Below are 23561 nucleotides of genomic sequence, written 5' to 3' on the forward strand. Positions count from 1 at the left end.
AGCTCCCAGGAGCAATAAACGAGTCATGACAGTGCAGTGAAATACTGCGGGTCTTGCGAAAGTTGTCTCGTGTATGTATCTAATGAATGTAGAGTAAACCATCACATACCTTCATATTGTAATCGCAAGCATAAAATCATAGCTCAATTAGACTCCTCGCTCGTTGACGAGAACGTCAATGTTGCCGTCCCATCCTTGAGTTGTCTCAAGTCTCTTCATCTCCCATCGTAGTAATCCTCTCTAGAAGCCTTGCCTTCCTACCCTCCTTCCAAGGTCGATCCAATGACTCAATCTTGCCCCCGAGTAAATCAGCGCACGCGGGATTCAACAGAACCATGCCTCGCGCAACAGTCGCATGACGAAGTACAAGCTTGGCCCCAACCGGCAACTTCTCCAATGAGATACCCTCTATTCTCTGCATCTCAATTGCCACTGCCTTGGTACCAGCAGCATCTTGGAGGACGAGGCGATGTGGTCCGTATCCACTGCTGCCAGACACGTTCGGTGCTCCCGAAGTGCCGTTGTTATTCGCGTTATTCTCCGCCGCCTCGGGGTCTTCACCCACTGAAACTGTGCGCACGATCTCGCGACCATGAATAGCTTCACCGCGCTCGACGCGCTCTATTGCCTCGACCTGGCTCCATAGACTTGTCCCGATGTCTTCAATGTCGAGAACTTGGACCGGAATTGGGCCTTGGAGGCGTCTCTCCTGCACATTCGGATCGTAGATATCGACCGGAAACACGGAAGTGGGATTGGAAGATAGTGATTGACGGAAATCCGACGCAAGAATGCGAAACAGAGCTGTCTTGATCAGTGCGGAGAGTGGGATATTGCGCTGCGCCCCGGACGAGGCCAGGAAAGTGTTCAACCAGGACGGAGAGACGCACAGCGCCTTGGAGCTCTGGATCTGAGCTGCGATTTGGTCTGCACTGGCCATTGCGTGGTCATGTCACGGAGGAAGAGGCGTCGCGAGTTGGGAGGTCGCAGAGGGGGAAGCTTGGAGCTGCCAAACATCCCGACACGGACCACCGCTTAAAGCCGGTGTGATCTGGCCATCTCCGATCTTCCCTCTCTCCTACTCTCCCTCTCAACCGCCACCATGTCGACCCTTTCCTCTCCTCGCCGGTCCATTGCCTCCTCGCGCGCCCATTCACCAGGCCCGGCTTCCTCGCGCCCATCGCTCGATGCCCTGAGTACCAGCCTCGGTGGCGGGCTCAGCGCCTCCTCCACCCCGTCCACGGCGCGCGCTGTTTCCCCCAACCCTCGGCGAAACCGCTCCGCTTTACGAAACTATTACAACCTTAAGCCCCCGGGTGCCGACTCTCCTGCTGCAAGGGGGACCTCTCGGTCGCGCAGTGTCCCACGGACAACCGATGCGGGGAACTTATCCAACCCATCTACACTGGCTGCCGGGACAGAACTGGACAACGCGGATTTCGACCCGCAACGCTATGTAAACCATCTCCTATCAACGTCGTCGCTTTCCACAATCCTAAAAGCCGAGAATACTTTGGTGGGAGATATCCGTACGCTGGACGGCGAGCGGAAGGCGCTCGTCTACGACAATTACTCCAAGTTGATACGAGCAGTGGAGACCATTGGCAAGATGCGCCGGAGCATGGACGAGCGTGGTGCTCCATTGACCATGACCAAGACGTTAGGACCGGCCATTGCATTTGTTGCTGAGACGGCGGGTGGTCTGATCAAGGAGGGCGAGGAGCAACGGCAACGGATCAAAGAAGCCAAAGGCGAAGGCGTGACGCCCGCGAAGAAGGCCGAGATAGACACCGTGAAGTGGGTGCTTGCCGCACCGGAGAGGCTGGCGCAGTTGATTGCAGAGGACAAACGGGAGGATGCGGAAAAGGACTGGAACGAGGTTCAGCATCTGCTCGACTCTTGGGGCCAGGTCAAGGGCGTGGCTGAAATCCGGGAGGCTTGTGCGAAGGTGATGACCACAGAGAGCCACGATGATTGAACGGACTTTGCAAAGCTGCATCATATTGCAAACTCCCATCTCCTGTGGCCTCCGCTTTTCGCCTCCCTTGGGCGGAAATGGCACCATCAACCCAGCCATTGGGCTCCTCCCCGGCCACGCAGTACCAGGGGTAGCGCCTTCTTTTTTTGCGAGTCAGGGCACGCCAGATACTTCAATCGGTCGCAATAACTTGGTCGCAGATGTTCCGCGACAGCACTATCGGTTTTGGGGCGCGCCAGGCCAGTTTTGTTTCTACAGATACCCAAGCATGCTATAGATCACCAGACATCATTGATCATCGGAATTCATCATTCATAAATATTCCAGTATACCATGTCAGATCTTTCCCGATAATACATCCTTACTCGAGAACATACTCGCCTTAAGCCCATAATCGTTGTTGGACTTGATATCCAAATGGGTGAAAGCATCACACTTGTAATAAATCGGTCTAGCCTCCCCATCCACCAATTCCACCTCGACCAACCCTCTCAGAACCCGCTTCACATCTTCTACGTCTGCGAAGTCACGGGTATAGATGCAGATCAAACGCACGCTATCAGATCCATCATCCGTAGCGACCTTCGCCAGATCGCCTAGATCTCCTTTCTCAAGCGCGGTAACCACTGTCTTCCAACAGGAGTCCACGGAGCTGGCCGAGGGGAACAGCATCCACTTCCCCGACGTGACGCCGTATTCGCGTGCCACAGCAAAGATATTGTGCTCGAGTTCTCGGCGCAATGGGTTCAATTTACGGGTTAAGCCAGCCGTCGTTTTGGCACCGGACTTGTCATGCGCGGCGCGCAGCTCGGCGCTTTTCTCTTCGAAGGCGTGTAGGAGGTCAGTACCTTTTCTCATGAAGGCTGGAACATCCTCTTCCACGGGGCGTTCGCTGGGGCCACCGGCCCAGATCCACGGGCCTAGTGATGCAGGCGTCTTTGAGGGTGGAAGGCGTGAGAGAAAGCTTGAGATGGATTCTTTGGGTCCGCGCTTGGTTGTGGGTAGACTTGTGGGCGCAGTCGCCCCCTTCTGCTCAGCGGCCGCGCGGTCTGAACTTGGTTTGGCAGATGGCGGCGGGGCTTGAAGCTCGTGCTGCCTCGTGGATAGCAGTCTCGGGTGAATCTCCGACCAATACGGCTCTGGGTCGTAGGCCGCTGCTTGTTCCTCAAGGCGCGCTTGCTCGTCATCATCACCTAGGCCGAAGTCAGTTTGGTGGAATGATTCAGGCGGTGGAGCGCAGATTTACCGTAGAAGCTGGACTCGTCCGAGAAGACCTCGGTCAGATCGGTCGGGCTAGACGACATGATTTGGTTTCTTGGGTCTTTTGGGGAAGCGAATAGTGCTGGAATGGAGTGTGGTGCAACAGATCAACAAGGCCAGAAGAGCCGCAGCTTATCGGAGTGGAGAAGCGATGTCATCTGCAACCAACTCAATTTGGCTCTTTCATTGCACGACGGCATTATATACTTCGAACATGCTGGCTTTCAGTACATCACTTCCAAAGACTGGCGTCGCCGACTGTTTCGAAGTCTCTAGGGCTGATCAAAGGCACAGTCGAATATCATTCGGCGTCCTCAATGCTCGTCATCAGCGCCACCATCTGCTTTGCCAGCTTTCTTGTACTTCGATTCAATGCAGTCACTCCCCCGATCCACGCCCATCTTTCCTTCCAGAAGGCCCATCGCTCTGTAGACCATCCGTCCTTTCCTGTCCATAATGTCGGTCTATAGAACGTGCTCCACGTTCCAGGGGGAGTACCTTCATGTTCATACATTTCCTTCCCCAGGTAGATGAACCACTGTGCAGCAGCAGGAACCCACCCGTCAAGGGTTCTGATGTCGATAGTCTCGAGCTCACAATCCCGCCGCTTACAATACTCTTCATCGTCACTGTCGCTATCCCAGCTTTCAATATAATCCTCAATATCCGCGTGATGGAAGGTCTCCCAGGGTGCTTTCTCCAGCGTCTTTCTGACCACCCAACTTCCCCGACAGAGTTGGCCGCTTCCATTTGAATGGATGCCCCGGATGTGCATCTTCACCGTGAAAAGATTCACATTCTTCCACCCTATCCGCTCAGCATCTCGGATAGTGGGAGACCAGGCATGGTCAAGATCTAGCAACGCGTCAGCCGATCTCTGCGCAGAGATACATCTCATGGCGACGTAGCTAACGCACAGTCAAAGATAAATTCCGTCATGTCTTCACTCAACCCGGGCAAGCTCTGGAAAGCCCCGTCGCAGTCTGGTAGTTTCCGCAGCTCGTCAAGAAAGTCCACAATGCGGTCGTTATGGTCGGTGAACTTTTGGACGGAATCCCACATCAGCCGCCAGATGGAAATGGGGTCGGGATTCGCGACGCGTCTCTGGGCCCAGTGCGATACGGCTTCTTTGGCTACGCTGGATGCTGGAATTGACGGGTCGGAAAGAAGTCGCCTCCAAGCAGAGAGCGTTTGGGGAGCAGGTGGGTGGTCATCTTGCGCCCATTCGGCGAGGAAGGTTTCAATATCGGGCGCCATGGCTTCAAACCGGCTCGCTTGGCTTTGTGGTCACCTTGGCAGGATTGATCATAAAAACTCTTTTTTTGTTCATCAGTGTTTACAAGAGGAATAATATCTACGGGTGGCGCGAGCTAGGTTGCATGACTCATCTGACGAGCCGTCCACCAGTTGATATGGACGCATTTAGAATCTCGAATGCCACTTAGTTCAAGATTCATTGGAGTTTTGTGAGGAGTGAGGGTTACTGTTCCACAGCTCTATAGACGCATAGGACCGAGAACAGAATGGCTATGTCCTTCATTGACTTACACTATACAACTAGGTACTTGGCATTTCTGCTAGATGACCGAGACTGGTTCCAAGGTTCGTCCATACGAAGACCATTAACAGGCTATCAGCGAACGTTAAGCAGAAGCAATATCCGGCCAGACCTGCTCCACAAACTTGACCACATCGGACTTCAATGCTTCAGGCTGTTCCAATGCCGCAAAATGTCCACCCTGGCAATCGTTAGCGATACATTCAGTGGAGATTGAGAACTTCCCTTCACTTGTGACATACCTTGTGATGCTGTCCCCAGTATACCAAGTTGCCAGTAGTTTCCACCCAGGAACGAGGAAGCGGAGCGAGTTCCATGGGGAAAGCTGAGAATCCGAGAGGCTTCTTGATGTACCACCTAGGATCGTTGCTTGCCGGAATCGCCGGACGGGGAAAATTCTGTGATCCTAATAAGAAATGACACCTTCGAGATAAGGGAGATGATCAAGAACACACCTGGCGGTAAGTATAGATCGACCTCGGGAGCGTCTCAGTTAGCCAGTACAGCGTCACAGATTCCAGGATATGGTCCAAAGGCAGGGGCTCATCAACCCATTCCAGGAACTTCTCCCCAATCCTGCAATGAATCAAGTTAGAGCGAAGCCTATATTTATGTTCTGCGGAGTGATTGTCCACTAACCATGCCAAGAGTGCGAGGGGGTTCGTTGATAGAACGAGGCCGATGGTACTGGGCCGAGTGCCTTGTTCCATCATATATCCGGATCCCATCGTCATGAAATTGGTCATTCTCTCGAGGCCGCCTTTTTCGAGGGAATTCAGATGGTCATCGGTCATGCCCTCGGGGCGCCCCATAAAACACACATTGACTGCTCAACATTGGTATCATTCTGCACTTTGTCAGGGAGAAATATACTCACGATGCACAGCTAGAGGACTGAATCAGCACAACATAGCTCATTTATTGAAATAATACTGGGAAGTGACCATACCTTTGCAGCTCCCAAAATCTACCCCCATGCTCCGGGCGATTCGACTGCCAATATCACCGCCCTGGGCGACGTAGCCACTTTCAAATCCAAGGTTTCTCATCAGTCGGTCTAGAACACGAGCAATATCATCGGTGGTAAAGTTTCGGTCCAATGGCGGCCCGGAAGAGAAAGTATAGCCCGGTAACGAGGGGACGATTAAGTGATAGGGTAGTGTCTCCGGCGTGTACTCTTGCCGAAACAGTTGCAAGAGGGGGAGAAACTCCGTAAAACTTCCTGTTCGATACATCCCACGATCAACACCCCGGTGCTTTATCAATTGGCATTAGAAGCAGCGGTTTCATCTTACCAGGCCATCCATGAATGAAGAGAATGGGAATCGCATCTTTCTTCTCCGAAAATAGACCCACGAAGTGAATACTTAGGCCCTCGACCTCCGTAGTCCACTGGGGGAAGCTATTGAAGCGATCCTCAGATGCCTTCCTGGTACGATAATTAGTGGCAGGTCCAATCTAGAAGGGGTCTGTAATCCAGTACCATTTATAGGACATCAGCCACTGCTCCCGCATAGCAACCAGCCATTCCTTGGTGATACCATACTGAGTGTTGGTCTGTGTATTCTCATAGGTACTGGGCCCAAGCTTCGAAAGTTTGATCAAGGTCTCCAGCTCGTTCAGACTCTCCTTGGGGATGGAGACCTTGAACGGAGAAGGCGCGACCTTGGCGGTGGAGGGCAGGGTGCTGAATGGAAGCGACATTGCGAGATGGTGTTCAAAACAAGGCTAGCCGGGTGTCTAAATATCGAACGAAGGATTCAGGCTAGTGATTCACCGAGAACACCGACTAGACAAGAGTTATCCATGGATGTACACCGGGTAGGGTGGGCTCTGGGATGGGATAGATATACCTCTCGAATCTTCCTCTGGACAGAGTTTATCTCATTCAAAGTTTTGCAACGTTATCCAGGCAACGAAGCCCCGCGTGGGACAAGAGGAGTGCAAGTAGGAATGATCACAAATCGGAGACGTCACTGCAGTATGTAGAGTGGGGTGGGTGAAACACCGATTGGGCTCTAGCAGGCCATGCTGCCTGGAGCTCAGTCCGACGCTAGACACATATCAGTCACCCTTGTACAAGCCCAAAGTGAAAAGGCGCCTCGTTCCATCGGATCACTCGTTGCGAATCGATGGCTTCATTGTACTTGGTGGATTCTCACCGCCCCGCCGCAATTATATGATTTTTCTGCGATACCGCAGAGACTAGACAACACTGACATTGTTGCTTCTACTGGCTTCTGTGCTCTTGGTCACGATCTCCTACTAGGGCCGTGGGTTCCCAGTATCACCGGGTGATATCTGACCGGGTCCAAGACTTCCCTGTCTAAAAGTCAAGATAGAATTGACCCGCAGCGGTTGCACGACAGCCACGATGGCAGACAGCATACAACATCCGAAATCCGCCACTACTATATTCTTAGACCAACCACCGAGCTGTCTTGAATTTTGCCCGGAGATCCCAGATCACTTCGTGGTGGGAACTTACTTACTATCGGAAACCAAGAATGAAAACGGAGACATCCAACAATCGAAAACAGGGAGCCTGCAACTCTGGAAGCTAGATCCTGACACAGACCAGTTGTAAGTGACAATCTAGCACAGTCAGTTAGAATCACCCTGTGACTTCCTGTACTGACAGAATTGAAGATCTCTTGTCCAAAAGTTGGCACTTCCATACGCCGTCTTCGATCTTCATTTCCACCCGTCAGATCGAAGCAAGTTTGCCATTGCAAGCAGCACCGGAGCGGTGGCTCTATTTGAAGCCTCGGACAAGTCGAAAAGCGGCACTATTCCCTCGCAGCCAAGCCTCAGCCATATATGGACAAAACAGGTCCATGAAGATGCCTCCATCCCCGCGCTCTTTCTCGCTTGGGCTCCGAAGAATTGGTTTCCCCAGCCACAAGCGGATGGATTTGCAGTGACCTTCTCAGACAGCCGAACAACTGTCTTCGGGACGGAAAGCAATCTCATCCAAGAGAATGCAGTCACCGAGTGGGGCTCCTTTGAAGCCAAGCAGATGATCGAGGTCTGGTTCGTTGCAATGGCAGCCATGGAATCATCCACCGAACCGAAGCAGGAAACGATTCCCTTCATGTTCACAGGCAACGACTTCGGCTCATTACATACACGGCGCTTCGAGTCACATAGCCAGGCACGGCGCGACGACGACGAACCGCTTGCGCCAATGCTGTTGGACCATGATGATCGGGCCCGCCATCATACCGCAGGCGTGACTTCTATACTGCCGCTTCCTGTGCCAATGCTAGACGATGCTCCTATCGTCTTAACGGGGAGCTATGACGAAGGGCTGCGTGTGTATCATGCCACGCGACGAGGCGAAGTTCTCGCAGAGCAGGGTCTAGGTGGCGGTGTCTGGCGGCTCCAGTTGCTCGATGCAGAGGCAGTCAACATCGAGAACCCAGAGCAAACTGCAGAGCGGCGCTTCTTGGTTCTGGCGAGCTGTATGCACGCTGGAACGAGAGTAGTTCGCCTGATCCAAAAACAACAGGGTGGAGCTTCGGCATGGGAGATCGAAGTACTGGCAGAGTTTACGGAGCACGAGAGCATGAATTATGCCAGCGATGTGTGGAAGGGCTCATATGCTACAAATCAATCTGCGATCCAATCGGCATCTGAGCTGCTCTGCGTCTCAAGCAGTTTCTACGATCGCCGTGTCTGTGTATGGAGGGTAACGGCCTAGGAAACTATCTGTCATCTCAGCATCGCCGCCTCGCAACTATAGAAGTGTCGATGAGAACGGCAAAGTGTCTCCGCTGATTGACAAATCTCAAGACTTAGGATCCAGAGCCAGGTACTAGGCATGATTGTTGTCATAAGCACGCTAGATTAAACGAAATGCATAAGCGAGAGGTATACAAGTACATCCGCGCCCGAGACCAGAATTCAGTGTAAATGAAGGTAATCATTCGTCAAATGCCGTCCATCTAGCGCATCAAATTAAACAATCGTCTCCAGCTCGCGGGCATAGCCTAGTGTGTTTTCGATAACTGTGCCACTAGCCACCAAGATGTCCTTCTCGGACCTGGTGGCCGCCTCGGGCTCGACAGGGAAGTGTATCCGGCCATCGCGGAGAATCCAGCCACGCTGCTGAGCGAATTCGATCACGGCACCCTCGGATTCGAGGAAGAGGAGATTCTTGGCATTGGAGATGGGGAGCGAGGGGTACGCCTTCTCAGAGCAGTCTGCGATCTCACTGCGGATGGTGCCAATAAGAACCTAATAGACATATATGTTAGTCCCTGAGTAAAGAGGGCAACATGCACGTCAAACAGATATTTTGCATCACTTACGTTCGAGAACAACCCAAAGTCTTCCGACGGCACACGCTCTGACTTTGTCTCTCGCCACACCTTATCATAGCTGCCCTCCATCAAATTTCGCTCCAGTTCAACGGGGTACTTGATGTATGAATCATCCTCAATGCGGCCACCTTTCAAGCTGGCCTCTTCCACCAATCCCTCCAGCACGGTGTGGAAGTTTGCACTGTCGCCCATGCTCAACAGAAGCAGCAGGTACAGCCCTGTGATCTTGCTGCGCTGGCTCGTGCTGAAATCCACATCAGACGAGCTCTGTTCCGGTAAACCGGCATGTCTTTCCAGATCATAGAAGGGCTGTAGTTGTTGGTAATATCTTGTGAAGGTCTGGGCGTCGGTTTGGCGGATAGAAGCGAGGGCACCCAGCTCAAGCACGTGCCGGGCAAGAGCGATAAGCTGAGGAGGTGTGGAGGGGGTTGGGATCAAGGCATTCTGCAACAGAAGGGCGCGCTTGGCATGGCTGAGGAGGTCGTTGGCAGCATCGAGCTGTTTGCGCTCCAGAGCGCTTTCGAGCTCTGGGACAATGGACTTGAGGTCCGACATGGTGTGCAGCCTTGGGTGGGAGAGAACAAGAGGTATGAGGAGGGAGACAGATCCAGGTAATCTGGTGAGACCGCCTGGCTTCAATAGTGAGGGAGATGGTGCTGGGAGAGCTGGTCCGATGTGAGTTAGCGAAGGAGCATGACGGAGCTGCCGTGGGCGGTCAGCACGGCACGACACACGTGACCACGGTGGTTACTAAGGAATAGGCTGCCCAGGTGCCGTTTATCTTTCACTTTATTTCTCATCAGAAACAATTACTCTTGGAATCAGATTTTCTTTCAACACCTGTGATATACTATTTCAACTATTCAATGCCAGCAGATCTCACAAGCTTGCCAATTTAGGGAAAAACGGTGTGCCCAGGCCTGTGGCCGGATCCCAGCCTTCTGTGGCATTCCAACCCGCATTTGGGATACGCGATCTATAGCAGCCCTGCGAGCTCCCATTCACGATATCAGTGAAACCAGACCACCCAACAGCATATAACCATGGGTTAAGAAATCCCATGCGAGGCTTGCCTTGTGCAAGGCGCACGGCATTCAGCTGGGAAACTATGCCGGCAAATACAGGCGCTGAAGCACTATCGAAAGGTTTAATGCAACGAACTTTCCATCAAGCTCTGACAGGAACATACCTTGTACCACCAATCTTCAAGAACACTCCATGGTCTCGAATGACAAAGCTGCTGGACTGTGCCGCCACGTCCGGGATGCCTCTGCCCTGTGCATTGTACAGCCCCTTCCACTGACTACCCAATCGCTGAAAGTAGCCCTGAACTGCCTGATCTTGATATGCCGGGCGTGGGAACACTTCAGAAAATCCACCTCCGGAGAAATTAATTGCCCTCTCTGGGTTGCTCCTATAAGTCCCGCCAACCGAGGTGACAAATGGACATGAAGCAGGGAATCCTGGGAGGAATGCGGTCTGATTGGTTCCATCGTTCTTCTGGCATGAGCCTCCGGGTCCGGAATCGCCGCTACTGAAAATGACTGACACCCCCCGAGCACCAAGCTGCGCGAAAAGACTGCAGACTGCAGTTGCGTAAGATGTCGGGACACTCTGCTCTGATTCGCCGTAGGATGTTGTGAGAACTGCCGGTAGATCCTCATCAGGAAGCTCAATCAGATATCGAAGTTGTTCAAGGTAAGGCTCGTTGGTGGAGATATTTGGATTTGGCTGGTCTCCATCTGGCACAAGAGGACCTCGGCCGCCGGTGGTATAGTACGTTGCCAACGGATTATATGCCAAAGATATGGAGTACTGGATATCCAGGCTTGCTTCAGCACTGGATTTTGCCGAGTTCTGGTCGTTCAGGCCACCGTTTATGGCGACCACCGTGAAATTAGCGTCGGTCTCGTTCGGCGCGAATTGGATCAAGAAGTCTTGGAAGTCATGATGCCGGGCATATTGGTCCAAGAAACCCGAGATACCCAGCCTATTCCGTGGATCGGGTCTGGCTAGCGCATTGCCCAGACCATACATGTCTCGCAGACATTCAGGCCTGACCACGGCACCGCAGTCCGCAGCCAAGTCTTCCAATGTGGCGACAATCGGTTCTTCAAGAGGTAGGCTGCGTTGCGAACTGAAATGCCCGAACCGCGTCGTTGGTTGGATCAACTGAACGTGAGGGTAGATTCCTCGGGGCACAGAGTATTTCAGTGTTCGAATGGCCGTGGCATTTCTGTCATGGTTATGAAAGTAAAAGAATTGCGTCTTCAGCATGCGTTCTGCTTGAGATACGGCAACTTTGAACGTGATCCAGTTGCCGTCGACACTAATAGAGGCGGGGGAGACGTTTTCTGCCTTCAGCCAGAACATGATTTGGTTTGAGATGGCAGCTTGAGGACGCAAGAATGCGTCCACCTGTTCACGCTTCATGTGCTGACCATAGCTCGGATGGTCTGGCGTTGAGAGGTCGATGACAGTTTGTTCAAAAGCCATTATGGTAGGCTGGGCCACCGCAAGCTGGAAAGTCATCAATGTCGAGGGTGACGGCTTTCCTTCTTTTGACCATCCAGGTGGCACATCCTTCAGCTCCTCTACAAGCTGGTAGCTTGTTTGAAGAGCCAATACCAGCTGGGCGAGGCATACTGTGAATATCACACCTCCAACGATTGAAAATATGCCTCTCATCATGTCTGTGACGATCGACCATCAAAAAAACAGAAGCAGGTCTGTTCAAAATGCACTCATGAACATAGACAAGCTTAGTACTCGTGTTGTTTGAGAACTTGGACCATCGGTAGGTCACACGAGGTAAAAGGACCGTTCTTGTGTCAGGGCTACAGGAGACAAATTGCTGGATATCCCAGCGTTTATTTCCCGGGCTCTTCGGCATTCTGGGTGTGTGAGAACTATGGAACGACCAATTCTCCAGATAAATGCGATCTGAAGGGGTCCTCCACCTATGTCGGCCAAGACAAGCTTGGTGAATGCTTTTGCTTTTGGTGGGAATGATCGTCGCCAGGATTCTGTGTGATTGGAGATATAGAAAGCCAAATCAGAGTCCATCGAGCAACGCACGTTCACTGGAGGTCCATAGTTACTCAATCAGGGCCTCAATAGGACGTCGGGCGTTCAGCTACCGTTCGTGAGGCACCAACATGTGTACCACCGCTCGATAGGACAAGCTCGAGTTACCATGATTTCCATCAGAGATCGAAGATGATATGAATAGGCGAGTACTTTGCAGTCTATGCGTACCTTTGAACACCCCCATGCAGCGAAAGGCTGCCGAAAGTACCGTCGATGTTCATTTCGTGGTCCCGGAGACATATGGTCTCATCTTTCTTTGTTCGGGCTCGAGGTTTCTCAGCCACAAATCACATCCGCGCTCAATATCAGCAGGGGGCCTTGATCCCTGTAGTATTCCAAAGTATCCCTGCCGGTGACCCGACTGTGGTACTTGTGCCACCGACTTGTTATCGTTGTTGGCTGCAGAGACACTCTGAGCGAGAAAACCATAACATTGGATTCCGCATTGAATGGGATATCCATGGACGTTCCGAGCTGTACAGCAGTCATAGATCCCTCTTTTCTCACGAGTATTGATGCTGGAATTTCGTGAACGGCTTGCCACAAAGTTTAGGTTCGTTATTGGTGATATTGAGACGATCTCGAAGGATTAAATAAACCAAAACAACGACGAAGAGAAAGAGAAGCCCACAAGGCGGAGCCGATTTCTACATATTTCCCAGTCTCTTTGGAATCTGACAGCACTGCACAAGTAATTATGACACCGTAATTACAAGATTTAGTACTCAACACGAACGAGCGTGCAAGGGACGATGAGCATGAGGGTGGTCAAGGTCTATATGTATGAGTGATGCGGATGCCGGAGAAATTACTGACCACCATCTGGCCATGTACACATATGCCCTGGTATAAGACCTATTTGCATATAGTCACTTTTTAATGTAAAAGGATACACCTTACTCCTTCCACCTTCCCATTCCAGCGTAGTACATGACTGTTTGCTATTATATAGCTCGTTGTTCAGGATCTCCCTCGGGGTTCAGATAAATTGAAGCCTATTATCAACCGTAGTCATATCGATTCTTTTTACAGACCAATCACCCAAATGCAATGGTTATTTCTAGAGATGCTGAACGAATGCTGCCTTGTTGCCTGACAGAGGCGGATCATCCCAAGCTCCGACCCGAGATGCGGGATGATCGACGTCACCGCAGATGCAGTGTGCAATGTCAAGTCAGTGCAGCGTCTTGTTCTCCACCCTCGAGGATCCTTGCCATTATCTGGTGTAGCTGCAGCAGGCCTGGTTTAGGAGGCTTGTGGTCATCAACGGAATATTGTAAGCGTGGAAGCTACGGCGTTCGGGACTTTGCAAAGCCCACGGAGTGCGTGGGGATTATTTGACGGCTTTTGGTTGGACACATTTCCCTTCATCGTCGACGTCTTCTCTTGAGCTTGTTCAATCGCTTCCTTCACATCACGCAACAAATTCTGGGTCTGGATTGCTCTCACGACCTCATTGGACTGCGGGGTGGCATGATTCCGCCTGAGATCGAATCGACGTCATTCCTACATTCCAGCTCCCGCGTGATAGATTGCCAGTGCCCAAGCACCCCAGAACCAACATCTTCATCGATCGCAACAGATTTCATCCTGATTGACCATGGCGGAGCCGGAGCTGCAGCAAGTTCGCCGATTGTCGGCAGACAATCAAACCATCTCCAAAGCCGAGATTCCCTTGAAGGAGCGGTTCTTCCGCTATTTCCAGCATGAAATCACTGGTATGTCTCCACATGAGCTCTTACAATTATCCGTCTTAAAGAGGATAGTAGGACAATTGCTTACGGCCTGGCTACAGCTCTGCAGCAACAGATGGATCGCCTTGCGGATACCTCTCTCGTCGGTGGTGAGCGCGCCGATGCAACTGACCACTGTCTAGCCGGAATCGTACGGCTATCCAACGAAGTCAAAGATGCAGCGAGCTATATCCCCACATATGATCAGAGAGTCTACGCGGATGTACGCAAGTTCCTCAGGAAATCTATCTCGAGAGACTGACGCTAATTACTCGCCAGGCCATTAAAGCCCTGCAGGACAGGTTGAACGAGATCCGAACCGCCTTCGAACCTCGCTCCAAATTTAGTTTCAAAACGAAGAAGAATGCGTCGGCAATATCCCTAACTGACGCGGCTAATTTAGCTGCTGAGGGTCGCCGTAGTATTCCCGGCTATCGCTCACCAGGAGCGTCGTCGATGGGCTCTTCTGCCAACCAGACTCCCAACTATCCTTCTACCCCCTTGAACGAGCCGGACAAGCAGCTTCAGGAGAAACCGGAGATTACACCAACGTCATTCCCAGCTATCTCGCTCGAAGATGTTGGGATCAAAAGTCAACCGGAGTCAAATCCCAGTCCCTCATTCGCTGCCAGCGGGGTCTCCTCCGTATCCGTGGACAACCACTATGGTCTGCACATCATGCTCCCAGCTTCGGGCTCGACGTCCACGGTCCCGGCGTCGATCACTTCTCTTCGGCACTGCGTTGTGGACATGTCAATCCCCACTGCCAATGGAAAGCCTTATGCTAGTTTGACTGTGAAAGGAATCAAGGAAAGTCTGTTGATCTGCGGCCAGGTCAATGGCCCAGCACACATAACCGGGGTTGAGCACAGTGTCATGGTGGTTTCATCCCGCCAGTTCCGCATGCACAATTGCAAGGACGTCGACGTCTATCTCAGCTGCTCGAGTAACCCCATCATTGAAGATTGTTCGAATGTCCGTTTCGGTCGGATACCGAAAGCTTATGTATGTTTTGGCTGATGAAACAGTCCAAGTTTTACACTCACTGTCTCTTTTCGGGGAATCCGGCTAACTAGACATTCCTGTTAGGCTCTTGATCACGACCGTCCCGATCACGAAGACCGTTGGAGCCAAGTCGAGGACTTTAAATGGATTAAGCCCGAGCCTAGTCCGAACTGGAGCCTGTTGGATGCGAACGACGCCGTCCCTGAAGAAGTCTGGGCGGAGATCGTGCCCGGCGGGCCGGGTTGGTCGCTCGAGGATATCCTGCATGCAACCAAGCTTGTCAAGGGATAAGTCATTTTCCACAGTGCGTCTAAACCAGCTCAGCCGCCAATTCTATGACCTGGTGTCAAAATAGCGATCGTTATGGTTGATGACCATTCATGATCTTCCTTGTTCAATTATTGTCTTTAATATTTCTAAAATGGAATTACACCTTTACTTCATTTTAATGGTTCTCGGAATCTTAATATGTCGAAATGAGTCTAGCTCCTGCTTTGAAATCAAGTCTGTTGTTGGCAACGATTCCTGCCAATGTCGAATGCTTCGAATGATGCAGTATGCAGTACGCTTATGCACCAGTACCAATACTCATCGAATAATCGACTAATCATCCTGGGTGATAAGCGCGTAATTGTCATTGAAGCTGGTCAAAAAATACTCCGTTTCTTCCCCTCAGCCATATTCATTTGGCTTCACGGACACAGGAGCCAGACTCCCATTTCTCATTTAAAAGTCCTTTTCCCTGGTCACCACCTTTGTGCAGCCTAAGGCTATCTAGCTCCGGGTAACAATGTAGTCCAGGAACAAGCAGTACTCCCAGAGGGTAACAGAAAATTCCAGCATGCCTCAAACTCAGCAAAAGAGTCCCATCAACCCCAATTCAGAAGGCCATCGATCGTGCCTTCGTAGACATTCTGGATTTTTTAACGCCAGGACGATATATTAACGGTAAGTGAGTTGCCAATGCCCCCATGGTGTCACGATCTCGATCGATGGTTTTGAAAGGGCAAGGGATGACGATCATCATTCGCCGATCGACGCTCGCTCTGATCGCTCAAGGTCGTCTTTATCAATCTATGCTTACTGTCCTAAAGTGAAAGGTGGTGGATGCAGGGGAGACGCGCCAATCCTTGCCGTCCGGGTATCTATAGCATCTGCAGCGGCGCCCAGGCCAGTATAGGCTTGCATGATTCGCTTTGTTGGTACAAGAGTCTCTTTGAAATTGCAAATTAGATGGGTTACTCTACCACCTGCTTTTTTGGCTGCCCTTGGCCTTTGCGACAAGAGAAATAAACAAGCGACTGTAATTAGGTGTTCCAAGTGGTTGGGAGCGCCGGATACTGCTTCGCATGCATCCCGAGGTCTTCGAAGATGGTCTGATCGCCTGTGTCGCGTGTCAGTGAGATGGATCATCAGATGTCAGGAATGCAGAATCTTACCTTGGAGGGCCCCGATTCGGTGCTCGTTCTCTTGCTCGAGTTTCTCGATTTCCTGGCCCGGTTCCTCCTCGTGCTCCTGCTTACGCCCTTCGGCTGTCGCAGCTTTACCTAGTTTATCCTGCGCCTCGCCGATCATGAGGAACTGCGAATTGGGGTACTCGATAAATTCCGGCTGCATGGGCACCCATCGGAGGTCTCCAAACTTGGCACGCACTCTGGGTATTGTTAGAATAAGAGGTTGGAGGGCCCTTCCGGGATCAGACTGGGACGTCGGCAACTTACGATTCGGGATACTCGGGCTCTTTTGGTAGTCGCCCAATTGGCGGTCCAGGAAACTTGGGGTTCTTTGACTGGACGATCCAGCTGCCACGCTCATGCAGTCCAAAGTTCTCTTGGATTTCGCCTATGTGAGCAGGAATGGTCAGCACGTAGGCGAGGTGAGACGCCCGATACGTCGAAGTGAGGGCATAAACACCCTCCGCGTATGGTTTGGCCTCTTCGACGGTTCGCTCGCCGCGAGTGGAGGTGTGGTATGTGCTGCTCGCAATGAATTTCTCCTGCAGATCTTTCATTGTTTGCCCGGCCTTCTCAACGAATCCCATGTCTCGTTCCTTGGGCGAGGTGGGAAATTTTTTCTTAGGCAGTATCAAAAGACGGCATCGGGCGTCTTTGTCGATCGAGCCCTGACTCTCGTCGAGCTCTGCTCCCAGTGGGGTAGGACGGAGTACCATAAAACTCCGAGAGATATCATCCATGCTTTGTGGATCTGGTAAACTGACACGAGGTCTGTAGAAGAAATAGATGATGCCCTTTTCGAGGATGTTGGAGGAGACCACGTTTTCTCTCTCCTCGGATTTTCGAACCCCAAGCTCGACGTCCTGCGCGGGAGCTGAGGGCTGCTCGGTCGGGGCAGGAGCTTCTGGCGGTTGAGGCGTTGGAATGGGTTCTTCCTTGGGCTTCATAACAGGAGATTTCTTTCCTTTGAGACGTTGAGTCGACTCTATCGGCTTCGCCTCTGGAAATGCTTCCGCTTTCTCACCTGGACCTGCCTCCTCCTCGGGTTTGGGTTTGGAAACTCCATCCGCTCCCGTGCTTGGAGCCTTCTCCTCCTGCTTCGCCTCATCTTTCTTCTCTCTCTTGGGCTTCGGAGCCTTTTCAGTAGCAGCCTTGCGTTTTTCAGCTGCTGGTGCTCTGCCACTCGCCTCAGTCGAAGTTGATATGGCTTCCTTTGCTTTCTGTGCAGCCTGGCGGCGGGATGTCCGAGTCACCATGGCGATGGTCAATTTCCAGGGCAGAGTTGGAGAATTTCTGAGTATTTATTGGCGCGGGGATATAACAGGACCTCCGATGGCTAGAACAAAAGCCATTGAAGAACGCTGGAAGCCGGAGCAAAAAATGGTTGTTCAAGCTTCATGAGATATGGATGACGTCATGCTATATGCATCACGTGTCGCGATTGAGGGCAGACACGATGGAGAATGAAGGGAATATGGTCATGGCTGCCATAAACGTTTAGTCAAGGTCCATGCTGTCGGCCATGGGTTCGTTCCCCGTGTCGGCGCCGCTCGAATCGGTTGATTGCCGATCCGAACCCGAGCTCTCGTTCGTTTGGACTTCGCGGAAATCATGCAAGGAAAATGGCGGGCCAGTCTTTGCAGAGTCGCCTGGCTGCCTCACACGCCGGCGTCTTCTTTTCGGACCAAGGCCCGGTGCTGACGAAGGGGGCTCGCTTTGCCGAGTCTTCGACTTGGATTGGTGACGGGGCGAAGCATGACGAGGCACGCCACCAGCCGCGTTGGCGGACTTGCGTTTTCGCCCTCTCGATTCGCTCGTGGAGGGCCTCGCCCCGGTGCTCGCATCGGAATTGCATCCCAGCTCATCCATACGGTCCACGAGGTCGCGCTGCCATCGCTCGAGGGAATCCGGAAGCGATAGGAGATCGAGTCTGCGAATGCTGGAGTCCGGCTCATCGTCGGGCTCCTCCACGGCATATGGATAGAACACCTCGGCTGCTGCAGTTTTGGGGAACTGGCATGAAGCATCCCTGTGGGTTGGGGTGGGAGGTCCCGAATCATTCACGCTATGCTCGCTGGGATCTGTCGAGGTGTATCCTGCATCATCAATCCATGTCGGAGACTCTGACGGCCGCACAGTGATAGAGGAAGCGTCCAAGTTATCTGGTTCTGCCATTGGAACATCCCTGGCCATAATGAAGCCCAGCCGATGGTGATGACAACGGAACACGTATATGTACTCCAGTGCTTCTATATCCTGAGCAAGTCGAGGAGTATCACGTCACCAGTTTCGGACAACGATTCCAAAGTGGCCATTAGAGGGATATGGTGTATATAGCCAGTACAACAACATTCGTGGGAATGGCGAGACAATGTGAGCAAGAAAGATGTCCGGTCCAAAACGAAATCGATATTGCGATTTGATCATCACATCATCGAATTCCAGATGCTTCCAGCAGCGGGGAGATCGCCAATAATGAAGGCGCGCGCAGCACCACGTCCAAGATCTCCACCACCTATAGCTCTCGCCTAAGATCAGTGCGAGATGGGACCTGCATGTTCAGGAGCTACTCTAGATCAAAAAACATAAAAACAATGCGAAGACAAGTTGCAAGCATGGACCCTGGACGCCTCCCCTGAGGGCTCACCGCCCAGCGGCATGATTGGCTGCCGGCGTTCGCTTGCACAATAGAGTCCACGTTTAGTTTACCTTGCTACTCTCCATCCACGGCATCCACCACTGTTGCGCGCCTTGCCCTCTGCTTGTTTCCTCTGAGGCAGTGGATGCAGTGGTTGACTTTGTGACCTCCTTGTCTTTCGTGTGCGGAGCTTGCTACTGTACGGTGCGGCTCCGGCCAACTCTCCAAGATGCAGTCCTCTCCAAACATGCTCACCAAGGTACGCCCCTCGATCGTCTCGGCACCCTCTACTGCGTCACCTCTGGGTCACATCGCCTGGATTGGGCTCAATTGTGGTTGCTAATCATCCCTCATCGCGCAGTTTGAGTCAAAATCCTCCAGAGCCAAGGGAATCGCATTCCACCCGACACGGTCAGTCGGTCCCGCGGGGACACCTAACACTTGTTGAAGCATCGACACTGACCTCAACTCTCACTCCAGGCCATGGATTCTCGTCTCGCTTCACTCCTCCACGATCCAGCTATGGGACTACCGTATGGGAACCCTGATTGACCGCTTCGAAGAACACGATGGCCCGGTGCGAGGCATTGATTTCCATCCAACACAGCCCCTGTTTGTGTCCGGTGGTGATGACTACAAGATCAAGGTGTGGAACTACCAGACTCGGAGGTGTCTGTTCACATTGAACGGTCATTTGGATTATGTGCGCACGGTGTTCTTCCATCCGGAGCTCCCCTGGATCCTGTCTGCCTCCGACGACCAGACCATTCGAATCTGGAACTGGCAGAACCGATCGTTGAGTGGGTGCTCCTGTAGCTCTCTCACGTCTCCGCAGCCGCTGACAATGGAATCGCTTTTTAGTCTGTACGATGACCGGTCACAATCACTATGTTATGTGCGCCCAGTTCCATCCTACCGAGGACCTCATCGCCTCCGCCTCTCTGGACCAGTCCGTCCGCATCTGGGATATCACCGGCTTGCGGAAGAAGCACTCCGCCCCAACCTCGATCTCCTTCGAAGACCAAATGGCTCGAGCCAACCCCAACCAGGCTGATATGTTCGGCAACACCGATGCCATTGTAAAGTTTGTGCTAGAGGGCCATGACCGTGGTGTCAACTGGGTGTCGTTCCACCCCACGCTGCCGCTGATTGTGTCGGCGGGCGACGACCGTCTGATCAAGCTCTGGCGCATGAGTGGTAGGTTCCAGAGATTGCATGGTTGTGCTATTGACGTTTGGCTGATTACTTGCAGACACCAAAGCCTGGGAGGTCGACACTTGCCGGGGCCACTTCCAGAACGCCTCGGCCGCCTTGTTCCACCCTCATCAGGACCTGATCCTTTCCGTCGGCGAAGACAAGACCATTCGGGTGTGGGATCTTAACAAGCGGACTTCAGTGCAGTCCTTCAAGCGTGACCTTGACCGATTCTGGGTGATTGCTGCACACCCCAAGATCAACCTGTTCGCCGCGGGCCACGATACCGGTGTGATGGTCTTCAAGTTGGAGCGCGAGCGTCCGGCGTCGGCTATCTACCAGAACCAGCTCTTCTATATCACCAAGGAGAAGCACGTCAAGTATTATGACTTCGCCAAGAACGTCGAGTCCCCTCCGATGCTTTCGCTGCGCAAGCTGGGCTCCCCCTGGGTTCCCCCACGAACTGTTTCCTACAACCCGGCCGAGCGTGCGATTCTAGTCACTTCGCCTGCTGATAGTGGAACCTACGAATTGATTCATCTGCCCAGAGACGCTACTGGCGCGGTTGAGCCCACCGACGTCAAGCGTGGCCAGGCCACCTCGGCGGTCTTCGTTGCCCGTAACCGTTTCGCCGTCTTCAACCCCTCCAATCAGCAAGTTGACATTAAGGATCTGAGCAACTCTACGACCAAGACTATTAAGGCCCCGGCTGGTACGACAGATATCTACTTTGGCGGCACTGGGTGCCTCCTGTTCATCACCCCTACCACCGTTGTTCTCTTTGATATCCAGCAAAAGAAACAACTCGCCGAGGTGACTGTCAGTGGTGTGAAGTATGTGGTTTGGTCTAATGACGGTCTGTACTGCGCCCTGCTCAGCAAGCACAATGTCACGATTGTCACCAAGACTCTGGAGCAAGTCAGCACCTTGCACGAGACTATCCGCATCAAGAGCGCGACCTGGGATGATGCCGGTGTTCTGATCTACTCGACTCTGAACCACGTCAAGTATTCGCTGCTCAACGGTGATAATGGTATCATTCGTACCCTCGACCAGACCGTGTACCTCGTCCGCGTTAAGGGACGCAACGTGTACTGTCTGGACCGCAATGCTCAGCCCCGGATCCTTGAAATTGACCCGACTGAGTACCGATTCAAGCTTGCCCTGGTAAAGCGGAACTACGATGAGATGCTTCAGATCATCAAGACCTCTAGCTTGGTTGGCCAGAGCATTATCTCGTACCTGCAGAAGAAGGGTTATCCTGAAATTGCTCTGCAATTTGTTCAGGACCCACAGACCCGCTTTGATCTCGCTCTTGAATGCGGCAACCTGGAAGTTGCTATCGAGATGGCTCGCGAGTTGGACCGTCCGAACTTCTGGAGCAGACTTGGTACTGAAGCCTTGGCACATGGCAACCACCAGACTGTCGAGATGACGTACCAAAAACAGCGTAACTTCGATAAGCTGTCCTTCTTGTACCTGTCCACCGGTGACCAGGAGAAGCTCTCTCGCATGGCGAAGATTGCTGAGCACCGGGGAGACTTCACTTCTCGTTTCCAGAATGCCATCTACCGCGGAGATGTCGAGGACCGGATCCAGATGTTCAAGGAAGTTGACTTGTGTACGTGCTCATCGAGCTTTTATTTCTGGTTCTATGCTAATATGACACAGATCCCCTGGCTTATCTCACCGCCAAGTCGCACGGATTGACTGAGGAGGCTGAGTCCATCCTTGAGGCATGCGGCCTTACAGAAGACCAGATTTCTCTGCCCTCCCTCGAAGATCCCTTGCGCGTTGCTCACCCGATTGTGCCGACCTTCAAGTCCAACTGGCCTGTCAAGGCTGCTGGTCACTCTTCGTTTGAGAAGGCCTTGCTTGGAGAGGTCGGTGCTGTGGATGAGGAGGCTGGCGCTGATGCCTTCGAGTTCGAGGATGCTGAGCAAGAGCCTGGTGTGGTCAAGGATACCCTGGAAGACGAGGAGGAGGATGCTTCTGGATGGGACATGGGTGATGACGTTAATGTGGAAGAGGATGTTGAGTTTGTCAACGTCGAAAGCGCCGAGGCTGGTGCAGGAAGTTCTGAAGCGGATATCTGGGCTCGTAACTCTCCGTTGGCGGCTGATCACGTTGCTGCGGGGTCTTTCGATACTGCCATGCAGCTTCTCAACCGCCAGGTGGGTGCTGTGCAATTCGCACCTCTGAAGAGCCGTTTCCTTGAGGTCTTCAAGGCCTCGAAGACCTACCTTCCTGCCACTACTGGTTTGCCACCTTTGGTAAACTATGTTCGGAGAACCACCGAGGAGACAGATAGCCGCAAGGTTCTTCCCATTATCCCGCGGGATCTGGAAACTGTCGCGAACGCAGACCTGCAAGAAGGTTATGCGGCCATGCGCGCCAACAAGCTGGAGGACGGTGTAAAGATCTTCAAGGGCGTGCTGCACACTGTCCTTGTGAACACGGCCTCGTCCGAGGCCGAGGTGGAGCAGGCAAAGAAGATCATCGCCACCGCCCGGGAATACATCCTTGCCATGTCGATGGAGCTTGAGCGCCGCGCTCTCTCCACTGACTCACCCGAGAACCTCAAGCGAAGCCTGGAGTTGTCGGCCTACTTCACAATCCCTAAGCTAGAGGTGGCCCACCGCCAATTGGCTCTGATGGCTGCCATGAAGTTCGCCTTCGCCAACAAGAACTACAATTCCGCCTTGGGCTTCGCCAACCGGATGCTGGCCAACGGTGGCTCAGCCAAGCTTTTGGATCAGGTAAGATTTTCTATTTCAGCTAAGCCTGGGAAGATTCGTTGAAACTGACCATTTTTCAACAGGCCCGCAAGATCAAGGCTCAGTGCGAGCGCAACCCGTCGGATGCCATCGATATTGAGTTTGACCAATTTGCCGAGTTTGATATCTGTGCTGCCTCTTACACTCCGATCTTCAGCGGCTCTCCTTGCGTGACCGACCCCTTCACCGGCGCCAAGTACCATGAGCAGTACAAGGGCAGTGTTTGCCGGATATCCGAGGTCACCGAAATTGGCGCACCGGCCAGCGGCCTGCGTCTTTTTGTTCCCGGTCAATTCTAACTACAGCGTGACGAAGTCTGACGGTTTTCCCCCTTTTCTCTTCTTCTTGACATGAAGTTCTCAAATGGGGTTTCCCATCTTCCTGGACGAGAAGTTGTGTGTTTGGCGGCGCTTTTATGGGAGACAAAACTCCCGCTCTTCCACCCTGTCTAGATGTCTTTGTACCCGAGATTATAATTGTTTAGCGGTTTTATGCGAATTGGTTCTCTTTTCGATTGCTGGGCTGGATCAAAGTAGAAGAAAGCATCGG

The 23561-nt window shown here is 52.5% G+C and overlaps 12 protein-coding genes across 12 annotated transcripts; 4 read left to right on the top strand and 8 right to left on the bottom strand.

The window, feature by feature from the left end:
• Nucleotides 1-205: 205 nt before the first annotated feature.
• On the bottom strand, nt 206-940 carry N7459_000381 (OB fold domain-containing protein; the record flags this gene model as incomplete). The annotated part of the gene is made up of 1 exon (XM_056939566.1): nt 206-940. One exon carries the CDS (start codon nt 938-940, stop codon nt 206-208), a length of 735 nt encoding a protein of 244 aa, XP_056803846.1.
• Nucleotides 941-1102: 162 nt separating this feature from the next.
• Nucleotides 1103-1978, top strand: N7459_000382 (COG1/VPS51 family protein; the record flags this gene model as incomplete). Its single annotated transcript, XM_056939567.1, has 1 exon — nt 1103-1978. One exon carries the CDS (start codon nt 1103-1105, stop codon nt 1976-1978), a length of 876 nt encoding a protein of 291 aa, XP_056803847.1.
• Nucleotides 1979-2314: 336 nt separating this feature from the next.
• N7459_000383 (DUF1917 domain-containing protein) lies at nt 2315-3282 on the bottom strand (the record flags this gene model as incomplete). The annotated part of the gene is made up of 2 exons (XM_056939568.1): nt 2315-3171; nt 3225-3282. The coding sequence occupies 2 exons, from the start codon at nt 3280-3282 to the stop codon at nt 2315-2317; spliced, it is 915 nt and encodes a 304-aa protein (XP_056803848.1).
• Nucleotides 3283-3552: 270 nt separating this feature from the next.
• Nucleotides 3553-4495, bottom strand: N7459_000384 (uncharacterized protein; the record flags this gene model as incomplete). Its single annotated transcript, XM_056939569.1, has 3 exons — nt 3553-3685; nt 3751-4093; nt 4156-4495. The coding sequence occupies 3 exons, from the start codon at nt 4493-4495 to the stop codon at nt 3553-3555; spliced, it is 816 nt and encodes a 271-aa protein (XP_056803849.1).
• A 386-nt stretch (nt 4496-4881) lies between these two features.
• N7459_000385 (epoxide hydrolase family protein) lies at nt 4882-6500 on the bottom strand (the record flags this gene model as incomplete). The annotated part of the gene is made up of 8 exons (XM_056939570.1): nt 4882-4977; nt 5039-5194; nt 5252-5372; nt 5436-5622; nt 5674-5682; nt 5746-6018; nt 6092-6225; nt 6280-6500. 8 exons carry the CDS (start codon nt 6498-6500, stop codon nt 4882-4884), a joined length of 1197 nt encoding a protein of 398 aa, XP_056803850.1.
• Nucleotides 6501-7170: 670 nt separating this feature from the next.
• N7459_000386 (uncharacterized protein) lies at nt 7171-8499 on the top strand (the record flags this gene model as incomplete). Its single annotated transcript, XM_056939571.1, has 2 exons — nt 7171-7379; nt 7446-8499. 2 exons carry the CDS (start codon nt 7171-7173, stop codon nt 8497-8499), a joined length of 1263 nt encoding a protein of 420 aa, XP_056803851.1.
• Nucleotides 8500-8756: 257 nt separating this feature from the next.
• rpnL (proteasome regulatory particle lid subunit rpnL) lies at nt 8757-9676 on the bottom strand (the record flags this gene model as incomplete). The annotated part of the gene is made up of 2 exons (XM_056939572.1): nt 8757-9035; nt 9110-9676. 2 exons carry the CDS (start codon nt 9674-9676, stop codon nt 8757-8759), a joined length of 846 nt encoding a protein of 281 aa, XP_056803852.1.
• Nucleotides 9677-10000: 324 nt separating this feature from the next.
• Nucleotides 10001-11812, bottom strand: N7459_000388 (S53 family peptidase; the record flags this gene model as incomplete). Its single annotated transcript, XM_056939573.1, has 2 exons — nt 10001-10256; nt 10311-11812. 2 exons carry the CDS (start codon nt 11810-11812, stop codon nt 10001-10003), a joined length of 1758 nt encoding a protein of 585 aa, XP_056803853.1.
• A 1999-nt stretch (nt 11813-13811) lies between these two features.
• N7459_000389 (putative tubulin-specific chaperone c) lies at nt 13812-15240 on the top strand (the record flags this gene model as incomplete). Its single annotated transcript, XM_056939574.1, has 4 exons — nt 13812-13929; nt 14007-14167; nt 14224-14949; nt 15034-15240. 4 exons carry the CDS (start codon nt 13812-13814, stop codon nt 15238-15240), a joined length of 1212 nt encoding a protein of 403 aa, XP_056803854.1.
• Nucleotides 15241-16256: 1016 nt separating this feature from the next.
• Nucleotides 16257-17659, bottom strand: N7459_000390 (uncharacterized protein; the record flags this gene model as incomplete). The annotated part of the gene is made up of 3 exons (XM_056939575.1): nt 16257-16333; nt 16389-16603; nt 16671-17659. 3 exons carry the CDS (start codon nt 17657-17659, stop codon nt 16257-16259), a joined length of 1281 nt encoding a protein of 426 aa, XP_056803855.1.
• Nucleotides 17660-17900: 241 nt separating this feature from the next.
• N7459_000391 (uncharacterized protein) lies at nt 17901-18596 on the bottom strand (the record flags this gene model as incomplete). Its single annotated transcript, XM_056939576.1, has 1 exon — nt 17901-18596. The coding sequence occupies one exon, from the start codon at nt 18594-18596 to the stop codon at nt 17901-17903; it is 696 nt and encodes a 231-aa protein (XP_056803856.1).
• A 674-nt stretch (nt 18597-19270) lies between these two features.
• N7459_000392 (coatomer subunit alpha) lies at nt 19271-23311 on the top strand (the record flags this gene model as incomplete). Its single annotated transcript, XM_056939577.1, has 7 exons — nt 19271-19300; nt 19403-19452; nt 19522-19841; nt 19903-20238; nt 20294-21856; nt 21907-22994; nt 23057-23311. 7 exons carry the CDS (start codon nt 19271-19273, stop codon nt 23309-23311), a joined length of 3642 nt encoding a protein of 1213 aa, XP_056803857.1.
• Between the last annotated feature and the right edge of the window lie 250 nt (nt 23312-23561).

This window comes from Penicillium hispanicum (assembly GCF_028827665.1).
Source record: "Penicillium hispanicum strain IBT 35686 chromosome Unknown utg000001l_segment0_segment0, whole genome shotgun sequence".
In the NCBI taxonomy this organism is placed as follows: Eukaryota; Fungi; Ascomycota; class Eurotiomycetes; order Eurotiales; family Aspergillaceae; genus Penicillium; species Penicillium hispanicum.